General features: G+C 39.9%; 1 protein-coding gene across 1 annotated transcript in view; it reads left to right on the top strand.

Moving 5' to 3' along the window:
* The window catches only part of LOC127462341 (cell adhesion molecule DSCAM-like), a gene marked incomplete at its 3' end in the record, with an annotated part of 313,820 nt that overhangs the window by 72,909 nt on the left and 214,761 nt on the right, over nt 1-26,150 (top strand). The window contains exons 2-3 of the mRNA XM_051770867.1: nt 2,482-2,799; nt 7,071-7,217. Coding sequence (XP_051626827.1) covers nt 2,482-2,799; nt 7,071-7,217 — 465 coding nt within the window. The remainder of the gene's footprint in view (nt 1-2,481; nt 2,800-7,070; nt 7,218-26,150) is intronic.

The raw sequence follows: 26,150 nt of genomic DNA on the forward strand, positions 1-26,150 counted from the left end.
TTATATATCATCTTTAAATTGTCTCAGTTCCAGTTAGGTTTTGATAAATCACTTCTTGTGTTATTCAGTTAATCACTTTCTTCCTATGGAACGTTGCAGAGAAATATCTTTTTAATAAAGGCTTCTGAAATCCCACTTCTGTTGTTGAATGCATCCAAGTATCTTACACAGTGTTTTCCACCATAAAATGCATCTGGATTGTCAGCTCCATGTTTATGTGTGTGCATTACAGCACTACAATTATTTTCCAGGGATCTTGGTGTGTTTGTGGCTGCCATTAAGATGAATGTGCAGCAGCTGCTGTTTTAAAAAGAAGCACTATTATATAGGCTGATGGATGGAAAGTTTGTCAAAAGTAGTGAAAGCTTCTACAGGGGATGCAAAGCAGCTGGAAAAATTCATTGTTATGTGCTGCTGGTACGAGTCTCTAGTTCAGCTGTGCTGCATTTGATTAGAAAGTTAGATTCTATGGAAGTGTCAAACAGAGTTCCTGATATTCTCTAATTTTATGGCATTTCTAATGTGGTATTCACCTCTTTGTTCTTGGCCAGGGAACCTACTGGTTTTGCTTGAATATGTGTTAAGAAGCAGTACAGCATAATAAAAGTTGGCAAATGTGAGCTGTGTTTATTACTTCTACACGACTGTCTTGTTGGCCAATGGAAATTAAAGTGCCCTGTTGATTGTTTCATTTGTATTTGTGGAGAATGGCTTGAACAGCAGATGAACAATGCCAAATTCTTTCTTTTTTTTTAGTTCTCTATTATGTTACAAACAATACTGTTCTCTGCTTCAAAGTACAACTATAATTAGAAATGTGATTATGTAAAAGTGGCACCATCTTATTCAGTCCTGCTTCTTCCTGGGCTTAGTCCTATTGTGACTATTTTTGTTTTCCAGGTACCCATGTTTCTCCTGGGGTTGCACCAACTAGGTAGAATTTGGTTTTTTTGCAAGGGACTTTATTCTGTAGTAGCACCTGTTTTATCTATATGCAGGGGCTCAGCTCCAGTGCTTGAAATTCCTCCTTTCTGAGTCTCCAAGTGCCTTTCATCCTTCTCTGTGGTGCTCATTTATCTGTCTGTCTCCTGCGTGCCAGACATCTTTACTTATTGGGGAGTGGCTCTCTTCTATTTCTGGGGATTCCCAGAGCCAGTTTTTCTCTCTTTTGAGTCTCTCCTGATGGTCAATATCAAGAAGACATTTAGAGGACAACATCTTCCCACATTATATATTCTCAAAATATCAAAACAGAGAATGATAAAACAGCTTATTTTGTGCTCCAGGTTACCATAAGAGACAGAGGTAGACAAGGCACTTCATGATTTAGGATTGGGATTGCAAGTTCTTTATGCAGGATAAATAACAAGTGCTTTCTGCAGGATGAGAGAATCCACTTTGTGCCAATGAAGGCTAAACTCAAATACGTCCCACTGATGCTCACTGGGGTTTGTTGCACTATGGTCACCTTTTCAGAAACTTAATCCTTTCCAGATTTGATTTAGAAAATCATGTCAGAATCTAATGCTTTTGAGATATAGTGAAATATCCAAGTTTCTGTGTTTGTGTCAAGATAAACTGTCATGTTTTCACTATTAGGAAATGTGAAGCAGGGTGGTGGTATTTGAATGTATCCTCCCATTTACTGGAAAACAAAAATTTTGTTATGCTGATATGCTCTCAGACAGAGAAGGTTAGGAAGGTACTTTGGATGAAATATTGGGAAACCTTCAAGCCACCTGGAACTTTCAAGCCCTCTGGGTAACAACAGAATAACCCATGGCAGGAGTGTTCAGAGGAATGAGGGCTAATCTTATGTTCTGACCAGTACAGACTTTTTTCAGTGTAATAGAATCCACAGTTTCAGGCTGGGAGGGGAACTGCAGTCACATGGGTGGCAGAACCAAGATTATCATGCTTTGTACCCAGGTTTATAGGTCTTTGTTAGAAAGATCTGACCAAGTGGTATAATCTATTATTAACCTGCATCTGTATTAAGTATAGATATGTATTATAACTGAAGAATTATGGGGATTTTTTCCACTGTTTGCTCAGTTCTTTTTATTACTTGATGTGTCATTTTTGCCATGGTAAGACTGTAGAAATAAATTTAGAGATGCTAACAGAAAATGCCTGTGTTCCAGGCAGAAATTTAGTTGCTAGAAATGTCATAAAAGTAGATTACTAGATTTTTGCTGGGCTCACAAAGAGTGCTGCACCAGCGAATGCAAAAGCAAACGGGCTTGCATCAATTTACACTGAAAGAGTTTCTCATTTTACCTACACTTAGTGTGTTTAATCTGGTGATGTTTCCTTTGAAAACAAGGAACATTCTATTAGAGCTCACCTTAGGATCCAGATGCTTTGATTACCTTCCCCGGGCATCCCATTTGATTTCGGCGTCGAATTATTTCGCGCGCGGCTGAAAAAAATTCCTTCGATTTTCAACGTTTCTTCTCTCTCTCTTTTTTTGTCTTGCAGTTTTCAGTGAAGAGCTACACGCCAGTCTATACTTTGTCAATGCATCTCTGCAAGAGGTAGTGTTTGCCAGCACCACAGGGACACTGGTCCCCTGTCCAGCTGCAGGGATCCCCCCTGTGACGCTCAGATGGTACCTAGCGACGGGCGAGGAGATCTACGATGTCCCAGGGATCCGCCACGTCCACCCCAATGGCACTCTCCAAATTTTCCCCTTCCCTCCTTCAAGCTTTAATAACTTAATCCATGATAACACTTACTATTGCACAGCTGAAAATCCTTCAGGGAAAATCAGGAGTCAGGATGTTCACATTAAGGCTGGTAAGTACTGTCTTTTATTTGGGTTCGAAGGGGCTTGAGGAGGGGGGAAATTTCGGTGTTTCAAAGGGCAGCAGCAGCTGTAAATCGAGGGAGAATGGACAGAAATGTAACCTCTGAACTCTTAACAATATTCAGTAAAATACTGGATTCTTTCCTCCTTAGTTTGAATTATTTTGGGGGATAAAAAGTTAGTTTTCCAATGATCTTAATCAGTTGAGCACAGGTATAAGGAAAAACGAACTGATAATGAAATCAGACCATGCTCACACATTTAAAGAGCTATGAAGGAAAAAGATGAGTCTTTGGATATTTTGTACAGGGGCTGGAGGAAAAGAGGGATATTTGCCCAATCACATCCCTTCTCATTTCCTTGTAGTCACTTGTGCTCTATTTTTAGAGGAAAAACTTGTGTCCTGTGCAATGATTCAACAACTGCTGTGGGTCCACAGGCAGTGCTTCCTCTTTAAGCTGAAAGATGCAAATGAGCGCAGTGGTTTTGCATCTGTTTTCTCTACTGGCTGGGTCAGCAAGTGGAGAATTAGAGTGGGATCAAAATTAGGCCTTTTGTTACAACACATAAACACATGATTGCGTTGTTTTTGAAGATTTTTGTCTACCCACTTCAGTTAATTAAAATATTCAAACAAACAAACAAAAAGTAGTCTGGGAGCTGACCCTTGGCAAATGCAAATCCTTGGAACCTCTTTGTTGTTGGTGGAGCTAAGCTTGGCTTTTCCCACAAGAGAATTACTTTTCCTTTGGAGATATCTCTTCACAGGAATTTCACAGGGAGAACCGTGGACACTTAGCAAGTAGATTTGCCCGTGACTTTCTTTTTAAATAGGAAAATGTATTCTCTTCTTCTTAACAATAAATTAACATTCAGAGATCTGTAGCTGGTAGACAATGGGGAGGCAAGAATAAAAACCAGGTTTCCATGAAATTCATGTCTCATTAAAATTTTAGTCTAGAAAAGTGGGTTTTCTTGCACAAGAAGCAAGTTATCATGCTACATATATGGGGAGTTTCCATAATGGTCCGTGTTCCTTATGAAAATGTTCAGTTGTCCACAAAGAAAAGCTTGAAAATCAAAGATTCATAAGAACACATTGTAACCAACTTAATGGTTGAAACTCACTTCTGGTTTTTGTGCTTTTGGTTTTACTTTCATGGATTTGTGGACAAGTTGTCTGTAAGAATTATATTTAGAGACAGCATAATATACTTTTTTCATGTGTGGATTTGTTTGAGTATCTCAATTTTGAACATCTTTTGGGCATAATTTTTTTCCCCCCAGTATTAGTTTCTAATTTTTCTATTTCTTAGATAAACTAAAAGTGATGTGAAGGAGGTTAAAAATTGCAATGACTTGCTTGGTGTTCCTTTAGGTGTAAAGCAGATGAGAGGGGTGACAGGATGTAGCTCTGTTTGTTACTCAGCAGTGACCCATCAATCCATGGAACCCCAAAAGAAATCTTCTCCCTCTGTTTGAGCAATAAGCTTTGCAAATAGAAAAAGGACCTCAAAACAGGGCTTTGCAGTAGCAGCTGTAGCTGCTTGACTCATAAGTTAACAATTTTTTTATTGTGGCCAACTCAGAAATGTCCCTTTACCTCTTTTCTTTCCCTTTTTTAACCTTTTACCGTTCGTTTCTCCATTTGACTCAATTTCTCAGTTAATCTGAGGTTTGGATAACAAGTTAAACAAGTCCCTTTCCTTCATGTGAACTGGTACTGTGTGTCAGAGCTCTCATTGTGCCTGATGGCAGACAATAGTTATTAGCAAGCATCTTTTCCAAAGGCCTGTGTAATCCCTCATTCATAGCAAAACACAATTTTGAGAGCCTTCTGTGCATAGCAGTAAGTGTATTTTGTGCTCAGGTGATAACCCCTGTGCTGCTAAAATGTGAAATTATGAATTTCATTTGTTAATGTGGTACTTTCATGTGAAATCTGAACACTATTTCAGATTGGCCCTAATTAGCATGATTTTGGAGGGGCCTTTTCTAATCCCTTCTCTATCTCCTCCTGCTTCCAGTGCCCCTCCAACAGCAATGGGGTTTCCTAAAAATGCAGAAGCTTTGTGGAGCTTGTGTTCCTAGCACAAAGACTAGCACAGCTCTGCCCATTCTCACAGCTGGCTGGAGAAAGTCTGAGCCTCATTTACCTGTTTCCCCAAGGATATGGGAAGCAGATACAAGAGTTCCAGCTCACAAATCACTGTAATTGTGTTTTTTCATGTAATTTTGCATGTAGTGCAACACATATCCTCAACCCCTCCAAAAACATAATCCCCCTACCAATGAACCCAAACCCAACCCTCTTCCAGGCCTGTCCCACATGGGATTAAAGGTGAATATCTCCTTTTTGTCTTCAAGCTTCCCTGTGCAGTCATGGCAGGGAAGAGTATATTTTTCTAGCCAAGAAATTCTCATATAAATTAATGACCTGGGATTTAAAAAAAAAAAAAAAAAAAAAAATTGAAAGAAGTAAAAATCAGCAATTTATTCATGGGAACTCTCAAAACTACAATCTGGAAATAGCTGAGGGACCTCGAAAATCACAATAATGTAAATTCTTTTAAGCAAGGATGTGAATAAACCTCTTTCCAGTTTTTGTGCCCCACATGGTTTCTGTATTCGGGCAGATTTTCAAAATGGCCAACTGGTCTGAAAGGTACAAATACCTTTAACAGTGTGTTAGGACATTGCTGCTAAACAGGCCTGTTCTGTAAATGATGACTGAAGCAGGAGCCTTAGACAAAAGTCAGCCTCATTAAGATGATCTATGTGCCATTCCCTCGGTGTAGTACAAGATTAGGGGGCTGCTTCATCACAGGGCAGCCACTGTTGTAAAGTCACTGTATTGAAGTGTTTCAAATACAAGTTCAACACTTGCAGCAGGGTTAAGAATCTTAACCTTTGATTAAAAATAAATTACTTTTTAAAAACTAGTAGTGCCTTTCTTACAATAGAAAACGGAATTTATTTCTTTTTAAAAAAGATATTTAGTTTTTAATTGAATTTATTTTTATTACATTTATTTTTTTAGTTAGGGCTTCTAACAGTGATATTGTTATAACAGTGTTTGGGGTGGAGAACTTCATTCTTCCTTCTTGCAGTGGTAGCACTGGACCTGAAAACTTGATGCTGTTTCCATTTGTGAAGACTACAGTTGCATCTCAGTAGTCTGCCTTTTTTTTCATGAAATACATTGTAAATGGGGCTGACTCTTAAAAATTCCAGTGCTCCTGCTGTATAGAAATGCTTTTGTAAACTCTGAAAAGGATTTACTGGCTTTGCCTGTCCTGTCTTACCCATTTATTTATATGTTGTAGTGGACAACATCTGTTTCTTCCCTGCTCTACCACCTTCTCCATCAACTGTTGCTCACAGAAATTTTCATCCCTCACTCTTCATGGAATTATTTCTGAGCCAGAATTTTCCTCCTTTCCATTCTCCTACACAATGCAGCTCCATATCATCCCAGCAATATTAGGATTTCTCCAGTTGTGCTTTTATCCTCTTTGTCCATCCAGTTGTGCTTTTTTTCTCTCTGTTCATTAAATTATTTCTTTCAGATGCAAGACAAATAAGTCTGGACCTAAGTGTTTTTTTGAATCGTGCTGGTTTTTAATGTAACATGTTTTTACTTGCTGCAATCATGGTTTTGTTTCTGTTCTCTTACCATTATCTGATTTCTTTCAGGGCTGGTCAATCCAGTGTAGCTCTTACCTTTCGTGCTCTCATTTCTCTGTGTTTCTGAGACACTTTGGTTTTTCTCTTGCTGTCACCTCCATCAATTTTCTCCTTTGCTTCTCACTTCTTCAAAATCCTAAATGACACTGACCTTCTCTTCTCCCCTTTGGATGTCTAATTCACACACAGAGCCCGCATGTTCCCTCGTGCTCTTTGATAGGGCAGAAAACCCTTCGTGAAGGGAAACGTGGCACGAGAAACTAGACAAGTTAACAGAAGGCATAACACCATTTACCCCCATCAACACACAGTTCTTACCCCAGCCTTTCTCCTCGCCCCCAGGATGAGGGGGGGGAAGGGCACAGGAATGGTGAAATGCAGATTTTGAGGAAAAAAAAGCTCTGGGAATGCTTTCAAATGTTAACTTTGTGAAATAGTGTCATTTACTGAGGCAGAAGAGCTCACAGCTTGAGTCACCTTCTCGGGGGGGATCTGCAAAACCGACTGAAGAAAGGGATGAGACGAGATGTGCGGTGGCAACTTGTTTAATGGCTCCTCTTTTTCCCCCCTCCAGTTTTACGGGAACCCTATACAGTCCGTGTGGAGGACCAGAAAGCCATGAGAGGCAATGTAGCAGTGTTCAAGTGCATTATCCCCTCCTCTGTGGAGGCATACATCACTGTTGTCTCATGGGAGAAAGACACAGTCTCGCTTGTCTCAGGTAGGCTCTTATGGTTTTCCTTCCCAGCTACCACTGGCAGGGATGTTTCTGGATGATTCCCCCCTCCCCAAATGCCTGATGTTTCCTTGGATTCAGTTATAGCTGGATGGGATGTCATCCTTGCACTTCAGCATTGCTGCATCCCTGTGACTGGGTGTGTGACGTGAAGGCTTTAGACAGCCCTGCTTGGGGGAAAAAATAACGTGGTTTTTGTTTTATACCAGACACAAACCCAGCCTTCTGGTGCTGTGGCAGTGGGGTTGTGTTTTAACTTTGATAAAGAACTCCCACGTGCCGAAGAAATTTGAGTGTCACAAAACATGTGCTGGGTTGTAATTGTTTTTTTTCACTCGTAATGCTACTCGTGGATTAGGAGAAACCCAGAGTCTAAATTTGTTTGGTTATGTTTAAATGAGGTATGTAATTGATATTTATACTTTCACAGCATTTTAATCTCAGATATCTTCACAGATAACACTGGAGGCTTAAGCACAGTGCCATAATCTGAACATATTGAAGTGAAACAATCTATACTAAAGCAGTTATGTGCATTAATCTATTTACTGGCAAAGTGAGGAAATGTGAGGCATTTTTCAGGAAGTACAGGGAATTCAGGCAAAGAATATCTAATGTTTTAAAGCACAAACACTCTAAGAAATTCATGGGAGAAGGAAAACGTAGGAAGACTATTTTCAGTATAGTACATACCTAAATTCTATGTATTACACACATGGTGCTGTTGTTACCTGTACAAATGATTTATGTGTGAAGAAATGTGTTGGTCCAGAGTGATACAGAATGGAAAAAAAACCAGTTGGAATTAAATGTTGCTGCAGAATATATTTAAGAATATATTTGTGTTTATGATCCTTCAGTGTGTGGAAATGTTTTTGTAGCATCCTCAGGATATTAATGATCTTTTCTTTCTGACAAACATGGCATTGATGGAATATCTATGTCTCTATATGACTCATATTATAGATTTCATTTCTCTCTGTATTTTATTGATTCCTGACATCACCTTGTTCTACTTTTTCAAAAAATATATTTCAAAGAGCTTTCTAAGGATTTGGTAGATATTTTAAGTACCATGTAACTGATGAGCAGTTGTTCTGTATTATTGGTTCACTGTTTAGGCTTGGTGAATTCTCTTCCTTATTATGCTCTTGGATTTTAATAGGAAATATTATTTTTGTCATTGAGCAACTGAAATGCAATGTGTTCTCTCAAAGAGGTCTGTAATACCTGAGTTGTAGGACTCACCAACACTTCAGCCAACACAAGTCAGATTTGTATTTAAATACACAAATAAGCTTTCCATTATTCTCTGAATAATGATACAGAAATATGCTTAGGATTATCAAAACTATGATTATTTAATGCAACAGTGGATGGATGTGCTTATTTTCCTTCATCCTAAAATAGACTGCTACATGATGCACATATATCTGTATGTGTGAGTGTTGCCTGGAGAAAAAAAAGTGTATGTCTGTGTGGTTAACTACCTTAATTTTTATTTTTTTTAAGTTTGTTCATTATGAATTATAAGAAAAAATGCATATTTCCTCAGTCAACATAGATCGTATCCTCTCAATCTGATTTTTTTTTTTGAGCTGAACATTAATACCTTGTACTTTTGTGATATCCCTGGGTGGCTCAGTCCTGCCCTTCCCCCTGGAGTCAGGAGTAGGGCACACAGGTCTCTGTAATCCCTTCTTTAGGGAAGAAAATATGGCAGTTCTGCAGACCACCATGGCTTCTACTTATAGACAATTTTATTTTGAGTGGATTATATTGGTTTTAACCCTAAACTTTTGGGGGATAAAAGTGTGTAATAACATTTAACTATATCGACCTAAATCTAATAATTTACTTTCCTTAATGCAACTTCTGGCTGTGGTTGACCAGGCTACCATCATAAAATATCTATTACAAACTTTAACAAGTTTCTAATTATCTCACAATCCCTTAATTCTGCAGTTGGCAGAACCCTAAATGGAAATAAAACATAATTCATTACAACCGAAGCTACTAAAAATCTGAGTTTATCACATTGGGTCATGTCACGGAAGAGATTTAGTTTCAGAGATGAAATCACAGGTTAGATGCCAGGTCAGTGCTACCTGTCATGCAAGGGCAGGAGGGAGGCAGGAAAACATTGCTCTGCTTTAACCACAGGGATGGCAAGATTTGTTTGTTCGCCATTTAATGCTCTGTAACAGCAGCTTAATAGTGAGAGCATTTAAAAACCCCAACCCACACGTGTTTCATAAAACAACTGGCTTGAGTTTTGCCCATAATCAATTTTGCAATAATCTGGCCATGAACCCAAATGAGAGGTATTGATCAAGCCTGTCTTAGAATGCCAGTGCTGATGAATAGGATGCAAGACATAACATGACTATTGAGCTGTTTCCCTAATGATCAATATTCCAAGGAAATGCATATTCTTGCTTATGCAGCCCCTGCTTGCATGTTTGGTGGTTGTTTTTTTTTTTCTATGTGCTAGACCAGATTTATTGGTGTGATTTTAATTTCACCGTTAAATATTGGAAATATCAAGTCCTGATTTGTTTTCTTCTTGTTTCTTAATGTAACTGATTTATTGATTATTCATTAGCATCAGCAAAAATGAGAGTCACCTTGAGGGAAAAAAACCTCTGCTGTGAAAGAGCGAGAATATAAAAAGATACACACTTGGAGAATGATGGTTTCCATGGCTTGAGGTGGACAAAACTTTTTTGGGAAAACGAGGTAGTATTTATGGAATGATAAGAAAAAACAAAGAATAAAAAAAGTGGGGAAGAGGATCAAGATGAGAAGAACATTTTCTGAGTGGAGCTACCAGAAGGATGGAGAGAGACTGTTTACAAGAGCAGGTAGTGACAGAATAAGGGGAAATGGCTTCAAACTGACAGAGAGTGGGGTTAGATTAGATATTAGGAAGAAATTTTTCCCTGTGAGGGTGGTGAGGCCCTGGCACAGGTTGCCCAGAGAAGATGTGGATTCCCCATCCCTGGAAGTGTCCAAGGCCAGGCTGGATGGGACTTGGAGCAACCTGGTTTAGTGGAAGGTGTCCCTGCCCATGGCAGGGGGTGGAACTGGATGATCTTTAAGGTCCCTTCCAACCCACAGCATTCTATACATCCATGATTTTCATTGGGATGATATATCCATTTAAAATGGAAGACACAACTAGCCCAGGAAGCTTAAACCTTACAGCAGGGAAAGGGAAACACCCTATGACAAGAAATAGGGAAAGCTTTATAAGCAAGTGGACCAACAGAGAGGATTTTCAGTGGGAAAGCTTTATAAGCAAGTGGACCAACAGAGAGGATTTTTTTTTTCTTTTCTGCATGACTTAAAACCCAATGCAATATTTCCAAAAACAATTTAGAGTAAATATTTCATATACCTGTCTACCTGTAGTGCAATTCTGACTACTAGGATAGAGAGATCTGTAGATGAACCAGAATCCTTTATTGGAGCTGTTACTGATCTAGATATCAGCTCTCTTTTTATATACATGTAAAATTTAGAAAAAAAAACAAACACAACAAACAAACAACAAAAAACAAACCAACAAACAAGACAAGCAATGTTTTTACTTTTATAATGTAAAAATATCCCACCCTTTTAGAAAGTGTTTAGGAAGGTTATTCCTTGGTTAAAGCAGGATTATATTTTCTGAGCATATCTGCTTTTGTCTGTATGCTTAATTTTCAGAGAGCACAGTGATGTCCACAGTGATCAAAGTGTGGAAAAAATAGAGCTGGGCAAAAACATCTTCTGTTTCCTGGCTGCAATTTTATGTCATGCCTCCAGGTTATTGTAAAGTAATTGGGAGTTGAAACATAAGACCCATTGCTGGAGCATTTCCAAGGAGTATCCCACTAGGTCAGACTCCATGTTCAATAAACGGGAAGGTGCCCACGTTTGGAGGCAGAAAAACCAATTTTTATGAAGTCTCCATGTGCAAGGACAGCTGCAGACTGAAAAGGTGTGCATGTGCTTGTCTGTCTCTCAGGGGAACAGCTACATAATTGGGGTTTTGCTCCTACACTTTGTCTTTTCCATGTGGCAGCAAATCTGAGGCCAAAAAGCTTTTTCAGGGTGTCCTCTGGGGCCAAGGTAGCAAAAACAGAAAAGATTTTTAAAGCAAGGCAAACCCAGTTATTTGGATGAATTTCTCTAGAGGAAAAGTAGAAAGCCCCGGCCTCCAACAGCAAACACCCAGAAATATTTTCATACTGGAAAGCTCCATTTTGAATAATAATTGTTAGATGAAATATTCAGCCACCTCCACTGTATAGAGCTGTGTTACAAACTCTCTGACAGAGAAGGACAGCAGCAGACCTTGGCAGTTGTCAGTCTGCTCCAGATGCATCAAGTGTGTTGTATTTGCCTCTTTGTGTCCTCTAGCAAAAGCAGTCAAACCGTGCAGAAGGTGCCTGTGTTGCCTAAGGACCTGTGTGGTGTCAGCAAAATAGAAGGACTGATGGTAGCTCTGAGAAGTCTCAAGGGGCTCACAAAGTGCAAGTTTGCTGCTGTACCAACCTCTGCAGCTGGAACTACAGGATCTCTTCTGAAGATCCTACTTTATTCTAAAGAATTTGATACTGTCAGTGGACCTGAGACTGAATCTGAAGTTCATTTGAATTATAACAGGGAGAGTAATGATGTGCAGTGTTCTCTCAGATCGGTAACCAGCTCTTATGGGTTTTCATTAGATGACACTAAACATAAAAGCTTAAATCCTCCTAGAACACTGTGATGGATAGCTGAGTAAATCTTGCTCAAAAGCTTCCTTTCCCTCTTACAGCTTTCCTTCACAAAGCATTCCCAAAGAAAGAGGCTTTTGGAATAAAGTTTGTGTTGATCTTGGAACCGCCGACAACAGCCAAGGTCCTGCAGGACCAAAGGGTGCAGCAAAGAATATTTTTGTAATAACAGCCATAAAATCAAGAGACAATAGTGGAGAAAAGTGCCATGGATTGTGCTTCTGCTCCCACTGAGCAAGTGCAAGGCAGTGGGAGTGCAGTGCTTGGTTCATTCCTTCTTCACACACAGAACAGTGAAGCTGGGCTAGAAAGGAAGGTAAAATAATTGCTGGTTCTGCTTTGCCTGGGTGAAAACAGAGGGCAGAGTCCATCCATGTCTTAATTAGTCCCAGAGAGAGCAAAGGATGGGTGTGGTTGAAGGGGAAGGAGGGCAGAAAGGGGTTGCTAAAACTGAAGGTCAGTGTCCAGGGATCAGCAGAGAGAAAAGAGCAGAACGGAGAAGAGCTGTAAACAAAGAGAAAGGCTGAGGAATTAACGTGGGTCTGTCACTACGTACTGTACTTCTGTTATGAATCCTTCCTATCCTGATGCTGATAACTGCAAGGGATTTGGAGTTTTTCTGTGTGTCTGAATAGCTCAGTGCCAAGAGCAGGATCGTGAATAGGTTCGTGCCCTGACCTCTCCGAATTCCCATTTTCCCATCTAATGACATACCATGCAAGAATCTGATTTATACATGGAGTGTGACTGCTTAAAAAAAAAACACAGAAAAGGAGAGAGACAGATAATATGGACTGTGCACAGCAGCATATTTAATGCTGCACTGAAGGAATGGCAGATCTGAGGGAAGGTGGGTGAGCACGGGTGGAACAGAGTTCCCTGAAGGGCTGTGACTGACATGCTGGTGACAGCAGATGAGCCTTCCAGCCACGGTACTTCCCATCAGCCAGGAATTAGTCACACTGGACCATGGCTTGAGAGGTGTCACTGATGTACAGTGACCTACATTTGATGTAATGAATTGCATTATTTATTTACACACAGTTCCTCAAGTCTCGTCTTTAAAAGGCTCAGGGGCTCCTGGATCTCTTTGTGCACAAACTGCTGCAGTTGCCAGTCAAGCAGTCAGTGTTTGCCAGTAGTTATCACGTGGTGATATCTGAAATACAGCACTGCAGTTTGTGCTGGGGTTTGGAGATTACAGCAGAGGTTCAGCTCACACAGAGCAATCACTGTGTTTTCAGCCAAGAGGTTTGTACTTACAGGAAGGAAAAAAAAATATCTCTTTATGCAGAGTGGTCCTGTGTGCAGAGTCCTGTGATCAGAATGAGCTTGCTGTTGATGATCACAAGGATGAAGTCCAGCCCTTTGATTGCAATTGTGTCTAGTCATGAGCTATGATCTTTCTTGCTTCAGTTTGACATCAGTGCTTAACCAGAGCTGCCAAAAAACAGGCATTCAGCATACATTTCACCCTGTGCCACTGGATGCTCTAGATGCAAGATTTCTCCTGCTTCCAGCTGGAGTCTGATGAAGAGGACAATTTTTTTTATGCTTAGGTATTTGAACATAAATAAAATTAAAAAAATTCTGGAAGTAAACTACCTTCTACCAGAAATTTGTCAGTGAGGTTTAATTCTGCTGCTCAAAGTTGTGACAGCACAGAATGTTTTGGTAAAAAGTACAGCAATCAAACCCCTCCATCTGCTGAACTTCCTTGACTCCCTGGAAAGCTGCTGTGAGTAGCATTCAGCCATGCTCAGGTCAGGCTGCAGGTTTGTTGTTACAGTAATGTGTTTTCCAGGCTTCTTGAAGACTTGTGAAGTGCACTTGCCCATCTCCAAAGACAATATATTGCTTCCTCACTTTCCCTTTCAGCAAGGTTATTTTCCTAAGGGACCCAGGAAGAAGTTATTTCCTACATTATTTAACAAAAGGCCGGTTTTCCCCATTTTTCCTGAGAGCTCTGCTCTTTTAAGAGGACAGTGTCTCTTATAGTACCAGAAAGTGGAAATGGTAAAAACTTAGCACTTCTTGCTTGTGCAAACATTTTTCACACTCTGTCTCATTGTAAACTAAAAATGTAACTGAGCAAGGAGATGCATTTAAAACTGCTCATTGAAGGAAGTTGTAGTGAGGTGGGGGTCGGTCTCTTCACCCAGGTAACAAGTGATAGGACAAGAGGAAATGGCCTCAAGTTGTGCCAGGGGAGGTTTAGATTGGATATTAGGAAAGATTTGGATATTAGGAAAGATTGGATATTAGGAAAGAACAGGCTTCCCAAGGAAGTGGTGAAATCACTGGCCCTGGAAATGCTAAAAACCCCTGTGGACGTGGCACTTTGGGACGTGGTTTGGTGGTGGACGTGGCAGTGCTGGGTTAATGGTTGGACTCGATGATCTTAGAGCTCTTTTCCAACCTAAATGATTCTATGACTCTGTGACCTTTCCTCTGGCTACTCTCTGCTTGCTTCCTACTCCCCTACATTGGAGTATTTTGATCAGGTGGATAATTTAAAAATTATGACTGTGGTATCCTTAACACTGGATGCAAGGATTTCAGCAGCTTTGTGGGAGGCGGGTGTTTGGAGTGACTCGAAGGGATGGAGGTGGAAAACATCTGATCCACATGTCAAAGAATCACGTTTTGATGTCACAGAGGAAAGTGAGCGATGTTACCCTGCTGTAGGAGTGGTTTCTGATCCTTTAATCAGCTCCTGGAATGGAGGTGTTAATATCAAGGAAACTCTTATTTTCCTGTGGAGGGAACTTGCAGATTTTCCTCGGTGTGACTGGGTGTTCTGGCTGTTCTGAGAGCATGGAACAGTGGTGGCTGTTTGTGAGAGATGAAGGAGAAAAGTATCTTTGGGTGGGGTGTCTCGGTGCTTAAAGTGCAGAAAGCCAAAATTTTCTCTGTCTCACTATATCCAGAACTTTAATTACTAACGGGATTCACAAATAGTAGTAGTGGCTTTGGCATTTCAGTAATGAAGCATGTCTAAGAGACAAGTGTATCATAATTTTTTCCCCCCTTCTGTTGCTGCTCAGTTTTGGACAGCCCTCCATTTCCATCACTGGAAGGGATTCTTTTCCTCCACTCACTTCAAAACCAACCGAAAAACTCAAAACCAAACCAAACAACCCCCTGGTGCTCTTTCTCTATTTTTTATCTCAACTCTTCAATTTATTTTTCTGTCTACTTAAATTAAAGCATGTGAAAAACTTGATTGGATTCAGGCCCTCTTTAGAATTGCTTTTGCCTTGTGAATTAAAGAGAGAGAGAGGGGGAGATTGCAACTCTGTATTCTCTGTTAAGGCTTCAATTTAATTATTTTTTTTTATATAAAATATGCCTTACTCTCCCTTTCCCTCTCTGTATCCATCAGTGTGTGTATACAGATACATATACATATATATGGGCACTTATCACATCTCTCTCTGGGCCTGAGGGTGTGTTGGACCATGCATAACATTATCCAATCTGATGCCCAAACTGTTCTGTTTTACCACCTTGTTATTGATGTTGCCAGTCATGAAGAGGTTTCTTTCAGCATGGTTGAATCCAGTGACACAGTTAGCCTTTCACTGGAAATATCTGTGTCACATTATTTTCTCCCCAGATGTACTTGAGATTTCTTTCATTTTCCTGGCTGAATCGCATTTTATCATCTGGCCAGCTTTTTCTAGCCCCCACGCTTCCTGTAATATTAATTCTCTCTGGGGTTTTGCAAAACGTTCAAATAAATATGGCCTGCATTTTAATTAGCTGGATGTTTACCAGGTCTTTATTAAAGGTGAAATTAGAGCAGACTGACTGCTAACCTTCACAGGTGCTCACTCAACATTTTTCCATTTTGTCTTCCCTCTTTGTTTATGATTCTTCAGGCAGTTTTTGGTTCGTCTACTTTTTCTTAAATATTTGAAGCAACATTTTTATTGCTTTGGTTTGATTGCAGGATTTTTTTTTTTTGGGGGGGGTGATTTTGTAGACAGTAAGGCTCAGATTTGGCATCAAAATTCTAAGAGCAGGAACACATTTTGATGAATCAGTGTGCTGGTTTTAGGTCTGATTTTGTTATTTATTTTAATTTTTTTTTGCTTTGTGAAATAAACAGTGATTGCAGCATTGTCTTCTTCCTTATAAATCTGCTCTGCCAGTAGCTTGTGATCTTGTCACCTTCCTGAAGGCAGTGGATAAGCAGGTGACCACATTAAGCCACTGTATGCTTGAGGTTTCCCATCAAAACTCTGTCTAACCTGAGTAAACAGCCAATGAGCTCTGACAGGTTTGATATGAGGGGACAAAATTGATGCATGAGATCCATTTTAATGAGTTTGTGCCTTGCTACTGGGAATTCTTTATACCATGCAGCTTCTGCCTGTGTACGTGGTTTAGCTGCACTCTGAGAGGACTAGAATGGCATAACTGCCACCAGCTGTGGTTTTTTTTAGGTTATTTTTAATAACCAAAGACTTTTTAACACCAAGGAGATACTTACAGGTGACATCTAGAAGAATGGTGACAGCAGAGATACTTACAGGTGACATCTAGAAGAAACAGAAATATTCTAGTCTTGTGTGTTGTAATAAGTCACCGATTTCAACTAAAACAACCTTGTGGAGCACGGTGCTATTCAGTTGATAAATCCACATTGTTTTAGGGCTGTAGATGGCCATACAGGTGCTCATTTGGTTTGTCTTCCCTGTTGGGAGTCCAGTTTTAATTGAAAGGCTCGTTAGAAGAATGACTCATTAGAAAGAAGTGGAAATACATCTCTGGTAGAGATTGTTTCATTTGCTGTGACATCAATGTTGTACCTGATTTGCTAAACTGTAAAGGTGTATTTTAATTGCATGTATGTTTTCTCTTTGGAGGAAGGTTACAATGAAGGCCAGGTGACCTTTAAGTTAGAATAAAGTGAATTTTTAAAGCCTGTGATCTGGTGTGTGAGTTTGACCTGCGTAACTGCACAGGGGGCAGATGCTCTGTCCTGCTGCAAAAGGTGGTGGATGCAAAGGCTAAACATTTTATGTTGCTGTACCAAAATATCCAGAAAACTTAAAGCCAGTGATTCTTTCACAAAAGTGAGAGTACAGAAGAAAGACAGAACTATTGAGATGTCACCATCGCCATCAAAATTGCTTTATAATTGCAGTTACGGGTATTTTTCACAGCAGAAGTAGCCTATCAGTTTGTCTGTTCACGTTTGCTTGGTTTGAAATAAATTCTGTGTGTTCTTACCATGCACTTGAGCACGGTTGGTGTCGAATGAGCTGAAATGTTTACTGAGGGCCACGGAGCCCGACGTGATGCCAGAGCAGTGGGATCCACACAGCCCTGTCAACAAAAGCAGGTCAACAGGATTGAGCAAGAAAGAAAAAAAAAAAAGAAAATCAATAATCTTTGAATTAATCATACAGCTGCCAGAGAGAATTATGGGCTCATGAAATGAAGGCTGTAGGTACATATCCATGGCCACTTATTCTTTCCTACCCCGTCGTGTCCCTTTCTGTGCCTGCAAGTTTCCTTTCCCCTGCTGCTGTCTGAGCGGCCCTCTGTTTGTTTGGGCACCTTCATGGAACACTCAGAAGTCATTTTGAAGTAGGTAATTCAGTTTTGATCCCAGAAATTCCCCTTTTCTCTCTGTCTCTCTCTCTCCACGCTGCCAATCCCTCACTGACTGTTGTGTGCACTCAATATGAATTAATACGGGGATTTCTCCTCGGTGTAAAACTTAAGATTGCACATCTTGTGCAGTGAATTGGACCGAAAGCAGCTGCTGCTTCGGTGAACAGAGGAGTGAGTTAAAAATTCATGCTGGCTCTGCTGACATCTCAGGTGAGAGGATGCTCTTGCTGAGCCCTCGTGCAGCAGCGTGGCTGGGGGATGAGCCCTGATGTGAGGGCTAAACTCCCCCCAGCCTGGGCCAGATCTTCCTCCCTGGGGCTGACACCCACCTCTGCCTCACAGATGTGGCCAGTGAACATCACTGCCAGGAGGAAATGTTTCCCAGCCTGCTCTGTGAGGCTGGACAGTGATCAGGTGCAGCCTTGGAGAACAACTTGCTAGGGAGGGGCAGAGGAGGGGCAGGCACTGATCTCATCCCTGTGGTGACCAGTGACAGGACCTGAGGGAATGGTCTGAAGTTGTGTCAGGGGAGGTTTGGGCTGGATCTCAGGAAAAGGTTCTTCCCCCAGAGGGTGGTTGGGCACTGAACAGGTTCCCCAGGGCAGTGGGCACAGCACCAAGGCTGCCAGAGCACAAGGAGCATTTGGATGATGCTCTCAGACACAAGGTGTGACTCTTGGGGATGGTCTCATGCAGGGCTGAGGGTTGGACTCGATGATCCTTGTTGGTCCCTTCCAACTCAGCATATTCTGTGAACTAAAAGGGTACCTCAAGGTGGGGCAATTTGACATTTGAGAGGACTGTGAGGAATTGTGAGTTGAGAGGTACATCCCATGTGTGTTTTTGTGGTTTCAGCTCTATGTTTTGGTTTCACTCTCTCCTTCTGCTCAGAAGGATTTATTCTTCCTTGTGGTGGCCTGGAGGGATTCTCCTGTACAGCTTCCCCATGCAAAACTTTACTGCTGCTCTGCTTCTGGGCTGGTAGCAAGAAAGGACAGTAAAATTAACACCTTGGCATCTTTATATCTTTATCTCCCTTGAAGATGGTGCAGAGGTCCCTCCTCTGTCCCAGCTTCACTCTCCAGCTGCAGAACTTGGTCGTGCACCAGGGCAGGGATGTCTCCTTGGCTCCCTGCCCGGGGATCAAGTCTGGCTCTCTTCCAGCTGGGGGACAGCCCTGTGCTGGATGCTCACTTTCGCTGCAAATTCAAATTCATTTTTCTCTTTTCATCCGTGGCTTTCTTTGCAAATGGAGAGTGATATTCACAAAATCCCCAGGAACAATTGCCCTGCTACTTGTGGAAGGTCAGGCCAGGCTCTGTTCAGGGATTATATATTCCAGCAGGGAAAACAGAGCTGACATACACCGCTCCTGTTTTTCAATTGCATGCCTAGGGACTTTTTTTCCCCTTTTTTTTCCTTCCTTTCTCCATTAAAACACAGAACCAAATTCCTGACACGCTCAGAAAAAACGTTGGGGTTCAGCTGTGGAGATTAATTTAATTTTTGAACCAGCAAAGAGACAAATAGATTCTAATTTTCTAGCAGCAGAGATTTAATTTTTTTTTTACTGCCCTCAGTTTATAAAACATCTTGCCCAACTGTACCGACTGAAATACCATTGTTTAGTAAACCCACATCTTATTCTTTAGAGAGATATAAACCATACAAAAATAACATCTTTTTCTTCTGATATTTCTCTTGCAGCTGATCCTCCAGGCAGTACCTGAGTGATAATCATGTAACAAATATTTACCTCTGTTCTTTTAGACTTACATTTGTTTTGTGCCTCTAAGAGTTCTTTCTCAGTGCTGAGGACAGAGAATCCTTCCATGTGCTCCATTTTCCCTTCCAATTTAAAGCTGTTTTTTACAGAAAACTGATGAGAAATGCATTTGTTTAAAAACTAGGAGGTGTTTCTGAGACAAAAAATAAAATAATGGCGCCAACTGAAATACTAAAAATTACTATGTAGAAATACACAACTATGCTGTAGTAACCCTGATCCCTTAAATGTACAAAACAGTATAAAGATTTAAAGCTATTAATAAAATTATATAGATATATTCTATACAAAGAAATAGGCATTGTAGTCAGCGTGTTCTGAAAGCAAAACATTTCTATAAAATAAATTGTTAATGTATAATTTCACAGGAGTGCAGGAGTTTCAACAAGCATGAAAATCTTTACGTTTATGTGCAGCAGAATTGAAAATATTTCCATTTGCAATGTATTTATCTGAAATACTTTGCAATGAATTCCTAATTATAATAAAATATGGAAGTAGCTGCCGATGTGAGGGGAGAGGTTAGGAAAACAAAACAGGGGAACAAAAGAAAGCAGGAAAATAATAAATGCTAATACTGTATTGTATTTAAATGGGGAAGTCTTAAGGAAGAATCCAGAGAAATAAGGCGATTGATCATCTGCATAATTTTTAATCTGCTGAAATGGGTTTTTTTTGAGTTTGTAAGTGTATTGGATATCATGAATTTTTTTTTTTTTCTTTTTCTGAAAACAAGCCATTAATTCAGTTAGAGCAAGGGAAGCAAAACTGATCTGCTTTTCAAAGTGGACATTTATGACTTGCTGAAAAGCAATTTCAGGGCTGGGAAGCAAAAGTGCCTCCATAAATAAGCAGTGATAGGATAATGTGTGCTGTGTCACAGCATCCATTCAGCACTTCCATGGAAGGAGTGAGGAAAAGAGAACCCCTCTAAATGTCAGTGGCCCAATGAGACTTTGTGAGATGCTCTGTGCATTTTCAAAAGGATTTAAGAAAAAGAAGTTATTCACTGGATTTTTGCTTTCCTTTTCTTTCATGCTTTTTCTCCTTTCTTGCATGAGCTCTATTTATTATTAGGAATTCTTTGCATCCTTCTCAATGGTTATTCATAGCACTTTCTAGAGCTGACTTGTTTTTTTTTTAAGTGCTAAAGAAATTAAGTATCATGAACTCTGTTTAAAATCAAGGAAACCTTTATTTCTGCTTATTTTGAGATCTCTCTTTATGCCAAACCCAAAACCTCTTTTGGTTAATTAGGATTATCACTCATTTCATAGAGGGGGAAACTGAAAAGCAAAGAAGCTTCAAGACTTGCTCTGTTTCTCCTGGAGTCTCCTGCAAACAGGGAGGATCTCCTAAAACACAGTCCTTTACTTGGATTCATGCTTTGTGTTTTTTCCCAAGTATTAAAATATGAAATGGCAGAAATTAAATGTGAAGGAAGTTTGGAACCCTTGATAATTTGGTGGGAATGTTTTTTATATTACATATTACATAATATTATTAATATTCACGTATTATTTATAATAAACCCATCTACCACTGCTTCAGATTTTTGCTTATTGCCTCAGTCTGGAGTTCCCTGTGTGAGGATGGAAAAGGTGAAGCTCAGTGGGAGAGGTGGGTTTGGTAAAACCCGACTTAGAACCACAGTTAGCTGGGAGAAGATGAAGTGTTCTGCCTTTGCTGTGTCGCTTTCATTCAGATTTATTTTCTTACTACATCTGACACTGATAATAAATTGTTGGAAGGAAACCACAGGAACAGAGGACCATAATTACGAATGCCCTAAATTTTCCAATTCCCTCTGCCCAAACCTTCGTGTTGTTTAAATTAATGAAAATTAATTGCATTTGGAATCAAACATCTCTTCCTCCTTACTGTCTTGAAGAAGATAATTTTTTTGTCTCTCTAATGGTTGATATCCCTTGCTGTCAAATATTTTGTTAGGAAAAATGTGTACGTATTTTTGGCTAAAAATTATGTCTTTCTACTGAAAAAGTCGTATTTCAGCCAAAACAAACAAATAAATAGAAGCTTGCAAGGGATACCAAAAAAACCAGAGTATTTTCAAAATTAAGTATTTTCCTCTTTTCATTTAAAAGTGAAAACTGTTTAAAAAATACCCATGTAATTCTCTAGGAAAAAAATATTTCTTAGGATAAAGAGGTTGCATGATTTTTGGTTGATTGCTCGGTTCCATTGCCAAAATTAGCAGTGGTGTGGTTTTTGGTTTTTTGTTGTTGTTTTTTTTTTTTTTTTTTTTGATATGCTACTTATTTTTCACTTTCCTTCATGAATTCCTGTTTTGGGAAAAGGAATAGTGAGTATTTTGAGGTAATTAACATAGGGACACTGGCAAACACCTCTGTCACATCCAGATAGGATACTTTCTATGGAACAAAATTTCCAGAGTTCAGAAAAATTTTGTGTGTAGCCTTTTAATGATACCATTTTTCTGAGATGCTCTTCTTAAGTAAAATCAATGCTAATTTTGCATTTCCCTCATGGGAACCTGTTAAACTGAGTACACGAGGCATTTTTAACCTCAGACACATCACAGGGGCAAGTCAGCACTGGATTCAATCCAATGAGGAACTTTGGAATACACAATTCTATGTCTGGGTGACTTGGTTACTGGATTTTTAAGGACTTTCTGATGCACTGTTCACTGGAGATTCTCATCTGGAGTATATTTTAATCCCTTCCCTCTCTAATACTTCACACAGTCTCTCTTTGCCTACTTGACAGTTGTTATGGAGCAGCATTTAATGCTTGTGTTCAGAATTCTTCCCTTCTGGAGTTCGTAGATGCCTATAAAACAATAATCTGGGTGGAAACTTGACTGCAAATTATTTTAATTTGAACAACAAACAGTCTGTTGGGCCACTGAAGATCTACTGGCTTTCAAGTCAATATGGATGGGAACTTCTAAGCAGTCTAGGCTGGCTGTATGAGTGTGTTCCACGGGAATAGAGTGGAGCAGGGAACTGGAAGGGCAGAGGAAGAAAAAGAGGTTTAGCTTTATTATTATTTGGGAAGAGGCTTTTCAAAACAAGGAATAGAACAAGCAAGTTCAGAATGGAAAATGTGGCAAAATGTGTAGGCCAAAATAAAGTGACTTTATCCCACACTGGAGTAGGTGTCTCATTAGTTTTCCTCAGAAAACATTGGGGAGACACTAAGGAGAAAGCAATTAGGCCAGGTCTGAGCCTAACCAGCTGCCTCTGACACAGTCCAAATGTGCCCATCTGTTCCCAAAAGGAGAGAAAATGTTTCTCTCCACTTCCTAAACACTGGGGAAGAGGTCAAGCCAAAAGTGCCGCAGGCTCAGAGGAGCAGGCGATTCAAATAGAGTTGTTTTCCAGGTAAAACCTTTTCAGTAAGAGCTTTAATATTTAACAGTTCACATTCTCAAAAAGAAGTTTCCCCATTCCCTTTTTGTCTCCTCTCCCACAGTGTAATTCACCTCTTATTTTAGCATAAAAGTCTGAATTTAAACTAAATTTGTTGTAAAATCACGCCCCAAGTAAGGAAATTTTAGAAATGGCATAATGACTGCAAATGAGGAAAAGGAAGCTGTGAAGGGGACAGGGATGGGAAGAGAAAACTGAACATGTTCTGTTACATTCCATAACTGAAGACTAGAGGGGGAATTTGGAATAAAAATCACCATATTATTATTACCCAAATTATCTCCCCCTTTGGGTGTACATTGTGGCTGGGAGGAACACAGAGGAGCAATGCTGGGTAGGGGTTGAGGAGAACTTTCTGTGAGTTATTTCCCTTACTGAGCTCTGGTGGCCCTGTGCTGTTGCCTGATGGCATCAGTTTGTGCTTCCTAAGTTTAAATATTTGGAAAATCTCTCACTGCCACACCTGTGTTAGAATTACTAAACAAAGGGATGAGGAGGCCAGTCTCAGTCAGAATGGAATGGAAAAGAGGGAGCTAAAACATGAGGTTCTGTCCCATTTTTTGACAACTTTTCACCCAAAGTGACCAGCAGGCATGTACCTTAAAATCCCCAAAATAATAAAATTTAGTTTAAAAATGCTGAAACTGGTGCATCCCCTCGAAGTACTGCATTACTTAAAGAGCACAGACTCAAGCAAATGAGTTGTGAGTCGTGTTAAAGAACTTTTTCAAGCTGATTCAAAACTTTGCTTCTTGCTGCTCTGTAAAATCAGTGAATTTCCTCTGTTTCTTCTCCTGGGCAACAACTGACAGGATGAGAGGAAATGGCCTCAAGGGATGCCCAGGGAGGTTCAGCTTGGACATCAGGAAGAATTTCTTCACTGAAAGGGTGGTCAACCATTGGAAGGGGCTGCCCAGGGAGGTTTGGAGTCCCCATCCCTGGAGGTGCCCAAAGGAGGCCTGGCCGTGGCACTCAGTGCTCTGGGCTGGGGGACAAGGTGGGGATTGGGAACAGGTTGGACTCGATGATCTTGGAGGTCTTTTCCAACCTTAATGATTCTATGATTCTATTCTGCCATTCTGAGATCCAGGATAATGACCAGGCCACAAACTCTGATGTACTTTCATACTCAGTGAGCTGCCTCAGATGCCTCCACGCTTTGGCCCTTGTGTCATGGCAGTGAGTGCGAGTCAGTTTTTCCAAAAATAAGCAGAATTTTTCATCTGATCTGCTGTAACTGAAATGGCTGTAAAAGTTAGCACACTTAAGGTAAAAAAGTAGCCATTCCCTCTCCCTGCCACCCCTGGACACAAGTGCAGATTAACTCCTTGGATCTATACAACGTCGAATTTGCGAAAATGTGAAAATGTTGTTTTGATAGATCACAAACATCATTCAGTGGCTCAAAGGATACTAAAATGCCACAGTGAAGCAAATCAGCATTCTCATTCTTTATTCCTGTCTTTGAGGATACACTTTGCAAACTATGGAGAAAACAGATAGTTGTGTCTAGGAGTTAGGAGAGTCAGAACATTGCTGTACTGCAGTGGCTATTAATGATATTTATCTCTCACATAAGGCTTTACCCTTTTCCTTTTTAAATCTCTTCTTGTGATGTAGTAATTCAGTAAGTGCTGTCTCCATTTTGCATGAGCATAGAGAAAACATCAAATTTGCTTCAAAGCTTTGCTAGGTTTAAAGTTTAGTATGTAAACATCATCTAGGCCCCCTTTGTAAAAATTTTAGGCCTTGTGTTCCAAATATTTCTCTCACTAAGTTTGTGTTTTATGTTTGATTCTGCTCTGTCTCGATTGTTGCCTCTTTTTGGATTTTACTTTGAATATTTTAAGACACAAAAATATAAGAAATCACCTATTTTATCTCGGTACTCATTTGCACCCACCTATGTATTCTTATAATATTTATCAATCTGCCTGAAGAATGCAAAATGCAATAAAAGCAAAGTAAGGAATTATAAGAAAGAAGCTTAACTGAGTGAAGAGGAGAAAATAGGCATATTAAGGAAAAATGGAACTCTACTAATTTTTTCCATCTTCTTATTTGACTTGGAAAACATCAAACCTAAATCTACATTTCAGGGGGTTTTGTGATCACTACAGAAAAATCCTCAGCTCTTTGAGACAAAGGGTAACTTTGTTTTGTTGGCACTGTGCTCTCTAAACAGGGATGACCACTTGTTTCTGTGGCTGCAGCCTAAAACCTGTTTTAGGACACAGCAGACTGACAGAGCCAAGCTTAAAGGCATTTAAGATATTTGAAATCAGACTTTTGGAAGCTCCTCCTTACACGCTTTCATTATTTTCTCTTTTTAATTACTCATATTTCCCAAAGTAAACAAGAGAAATACTATTTCAGAAGACATGAAAGAGTAATTTGAAGTCTAACAAATGTCTCTCTCTATAATTTATTTCTTTTAATCAGCACTGACCTTTTGAATTGATTGTCTGAGATTTACAGGAGGAACAGTGAAAGACCACAGACATCCATGACTGAAGGGACTTAAATGACTTGCATTTCTAAAAACAAACACTTTGTGATACTAATTGAAAGAGCTGCAGCAGGAACAGAAAGCTATGATTTAAAGTTTTTGCAACCTGGAAAACATTCAATGTTGATGACTTTTTCTTTGTTTTTATAAATGGTTTTACGTATTTCTTGACCTTGTGGGTAACATGACTAACAACATCCAGTTTAGTTGAATTATTAGACAATAGATGCCCAGGCTTTTGGAAGAACCTTAGCCTGTAAATAAAGATAATAAATCAGATATTTCAATTTGCCTTCCACCTGTTAAACATCCTGTATGGAGCTACACTGGCTGCAGGTTGGAGATCTAACAACGCACAGATCAGAAAATGGCAATTTTTATTGCTGTAGCTGTTTGTCACTGGCCCTCAAATCCTAAATGGATGACACAGCTATTTATTTTGGGGCACTTTTTATGCTTACCTGCCGGTTTGAGGGGAAGCAGCATGTTCTTTCAGTGTATAATAAGGAGCCTTTGGGGGATACTGAGTAACTCAGGTCAAAATGTGTTTGTCCCTGTAGATGGGTGTGTCTTCCTTGGAAATTCCCATAATGACAGAAGAAGCTTACTCCTGGGAAGTGAAATTGTGAAACTTGCCTTATCTCTTTAAAGTGGAAAACACTTAGATCAGGAAGAAAATTGCCTGGTTGAGTTGGATTTTAGTCTCCATCTACCTTGTTCTAAGTTGACTGGCTGTTTGGATGATGTTCCCTCCAAAAAGTATTCTGCTCTCTGAGGAAAGAATATTGTTTCCTCACAAAAATAAAAATGTGG

This window comes from Manacus candei, unplaced genomic scaffold, assembly GCF_025592945.1.
Source record: "Manacus candei isolate 608988 ecotype Guabito, Panama unplaced genomic scaffold, ASM2559294v1 h1tg000126l, whole genome shotgun sequence".
In the NCBI taxonomy this organism is placed as follows: domain Eukaryota; kingdom Metazoa; phylum Chordata; class Aves; order Passeriformes; family Pipridae; genus Manacus; species Manacus candei.